The following is a 3,202-nucleotide window of genomic DNA, read 5'->3' on the forward strand; positions in this document are numbered from 1 at the left end:
AAACAGGTCGCATGTTAATGCCAAGTGTAAACGCATCTAAGACGCCCCTGCTTTATGTCATGTTTAAGTTAAAGGGATAGTTCACAAAAAAAAAAAAAAAAAAAAATGAAAATGATTTATCATACTATGAAAGTTAATGGCTACCACTAACCGTTTGGTCACCCACATTCTTTGAAATATCATCTTTTGTGTTCAACAGAAGATAAAAAAATCATAAATAACTGTATATTGCAGAATTTTCATTTTTACAATTTTACAATTTTTTCACACTGTATTTAAAACTCATATAAATCAACAGAAAATTAAACAACTTAAATTTAATACTTAATTTTAAAGTTGATCATTTTGTTAGTCAACAAACTGATAATTTGCTGAAAAAGACAAATATAAGTTTGAAGAGACACATTATCATTCAACATATTTCATTCTTTAGGATCCTTATGAAAATATGACAAAGTTTTATGTTATTATAACAAGAATTACTTGGAGAATAGTGTGTGTTTTAGAGAATGTTTTTTAATATAATTACTTACTTACGGAGTTACATGATTAACATGATCAAAGAAGACAAAGCAGACACATTAGATGATTGCTGACTTTTATGAAAGTTCAAAGCATTATTGCTGATTTCCCTAAAACAGGGTAGGCCACTCCGGTCCTGGAGGCCAACTATCCTGCAGAGTTTAGCTCCAACCCTAATGAAACACACCTGAACAAGGAAATCAGTGTTTTTGGGATTACTAGATAGATACAGGCAGGTGAGTTTTTATGAGGGCTGAAGCTAAACTCTGCAGGATAGTGGCCCTCCAGGACGGAGTTGCCTATCCCTGCCCTAAAAGCTTGAAAAGATTGATTTAAGATTCCTTAAAAGCTTTATTTCAGAATTAATCACATAATCATGTATGATAATAGATCTTAATTTTGAAGAAACATGGTCAGCGTAGATTTAAAGTTTGGCCCTGTCTTTAACTAGTTTTACACCAGCACCACAGTTCAGGTAACTTACTGTTCCAGTGCTTTTCAGAGTGAACACAGTGTCACACCAGGCTCCTTTCTGCCCTTTCGTCTTGACAGCAGTGACTTTAAACTTCTCATTCGGAGGAATCAACACTTCTTTCTGTTTAGGATACTTAGAGTATTTTATCACATTAACACCTTTACAAGTCTTAATTTTAAAACAAGATCTAGGTCTGAAACGCCTTGCTACTGCTTGATCAAAAGAGGAGGATGTAAATGAGCCGAAACGAATCTCTTTGTTCACAACATCCTTAGCAAATTTAACTCTAGTACCACGATATGTTAAATAGCATTTAGGTTGTGTTTTCTTCAGAATCTGTGTTGCATCTGTTAACAAAAAGTAAAGTGAATACCATGAGAATGTACCGTCTTTGTACTTTTGTTTCTCACTACGGACAGCATCGTTGAACTTTTGATATACAACAGAATTATTGTTAGTGTACACATAAATTGCTACTGAATGACTCAGATTTAAATTATCCTCTGCATTCTTGGCTTTATATTCACCATCATTCCAAGTGTATTTAAATTCATCAGAGTTTCTCATTTCCATCTGCAGAAATTTAGTTTTCACTAAGTTTGCCATTTTCTCTGTGCAGCCGTCATATTGGTCATCAACAGAATTTGGTGCCATATCCAATGTATAAATCTCTCTTGCGGCAGCAGTTTCTCTATGATCCTGCAGCAACAGGAATCATAATTATCAATCATCAGTATCCATGTCAGTAATATTCATACTAGAACACAAGCTTACCTGTCCTAGAGCAGCTAAAATGAGAAGAAGAGCTTCAATAATCAGCAGCATCTTGATTCAGTCGAATCTCTCAGATGATCTAGTAGATCTAGTGAAGATCAGATGCTGAAAACAACCTATAAACAAACACTATGCAATTAAACCTGACTGTGACATTCACTGATGGAAGCATTACATTGACTTTTACTTTAAGCCCAAACTTACCTGAGAATACTGTTGTCTCTTTCTGTCAGATTCTGTTTTCAGTATTTTTCTGGAGTTCAGGAGCAACAATTAGATTAGAACATCAGAAAATGTGTGCGTGTGTTGTGGGATATAACAGCTAAAATGTGTTAAACGAACTGTTGAGCTTATCATAAAGGTCTATGTGTGAATGTCTATGTGTAGTTTCACGCTTTCAGACTTTACACGCCTGTGGCTTTTACTCCAGATTAGTTTTTCTCTGGGCCATCATGACTCTATGAATGATAAAATTAAATTAATGAGATTCAGTTTAGTTTGAATCATCATTTCTTGATCTGGTTTAAACTAAAAAAATAAAAATTAAATGTATGCATTTGGCAGATGCTTTTATCCAAAGCGATTTACAGTGAATTCAGGCTATCAATTTTTACCTATCATGTGTTCTCGGGGAATCAAAGCCCCAACCTTGTGCTTGACAACGCAATGCTCTACCAGTTGAGCTGATTTCAACGCTTCAGAGTTATTTTGATATCAACGCTTAACATCTCACTACTTCTTATTTACTCAACGTATTTTACTGAACTTTGATTACAATTGTTATTTTGCTAATAATGTTTGCATGTGTGATCTGCTGAAGTGTTATCTTTTAGCTGAACTGAACTGTTGAGCTCATCATAATACACCACGTGTGAAGGTCTGTGTGGGGTTTCTAACTGTTTGAGTTCCTGCCTAGAGATGTAAAAACAACCTTGTTAGTAGTTGCAGTTGTAACTTCAGCAGTTTTGGCTCTATTAATGTAACACGGTGACAGAGATGTAACACGCGCAGATCCATATGCAATCTTTTATTCCTTTACATGGTCTAAACACAGATAGGGTAGAAACAGTAGTTAACCGATATGGTATGAGTAAGACACAAATAATCCAAGGTCAAGCAAGGGTCTCAGATCAGCCAACAATATCTAGACGGCTAGACAGAAATAGCTAATGGGCAAACAAAGTCCAAACGTCAAGACAGCATTGTAATCCAAAAACATATAAAAACACTGGAAGAGTGAGAAATGCAGAACAATATTTGACAGTTTGGGAGAGGAAGTCCAATGCTTATAAAGCGTGTCTGATGATTGCACTGTGTGTGTGTGATTTGTTTCAGGTGCATGGTGTGATTGTTATCAGGTGAATTTGTTATTGGTGCAATGGAGCATGGGAAATGTAGTCCAGGGATAATGTGAGAGTCTGTCTGGTGGAT

The 3,202-nt window shown here is 35.4% G+C and overlaps 1 protein-coding gene across 1 annotated transcript; it reads right to left on the reverse strand.

Moving 5' to 3' along the window:
* Positions 1–946: 946 nt before the first annotated feature.
* On the reverse strand, positions 947–1,822 carry LOC113054451 (NAD(P)(+)--arginine ADP-ribosyltransferase 2-like). Its single transcript, XM_026220030.1, has 2 exons — positions 1,772–1,822; positions 947–1,696 (listed from the first exon to the last, which is right to left on the reverse strand). Exons 1-2 carry the CDS (start codon positions 1,820–1,822, stop codon positions 947–949), a joined length of 801 nt encoding a protein of 266 aa, XP_026075815.1.
* Positions 1,823–3,202: the final 1,380 nt, after the last annotated feature.

Source organism: Carassius auratus, chromosome 3 (genome assembly GCF_003368295.1).
Source record: "Carassius auratus strain Wakin chromosome 3, ASM336829v1, whole genome shotgun sequence".
In the NCBI taxonomy this organism is placed as follows: Eukaryota; Metazoa; Chordata; class Actinopteri; order Cypriniformes; family Cyprinidae; genus Carassius; species Carassius auratus.

What these genes read in the sequence shown, in the direction of transcription:
- LOC113054451 (XM_026220030.1), bottom strand. Translation starts at nt 1,822, where the DNA reads ATGCTGCTGATTATTGAAGCTCTTCTTCTCATTTTAGCTGCTCTAGGA. An exon ending in TTTTAGCTGCTCTAGGACAG is followed by an intron (nt 1,697 to 1,771) that starts GTAAGCTTGTGT and finishes CTGTTGCTGCAG; the next exon opens with GATCATAGAGAAACTGCTGC.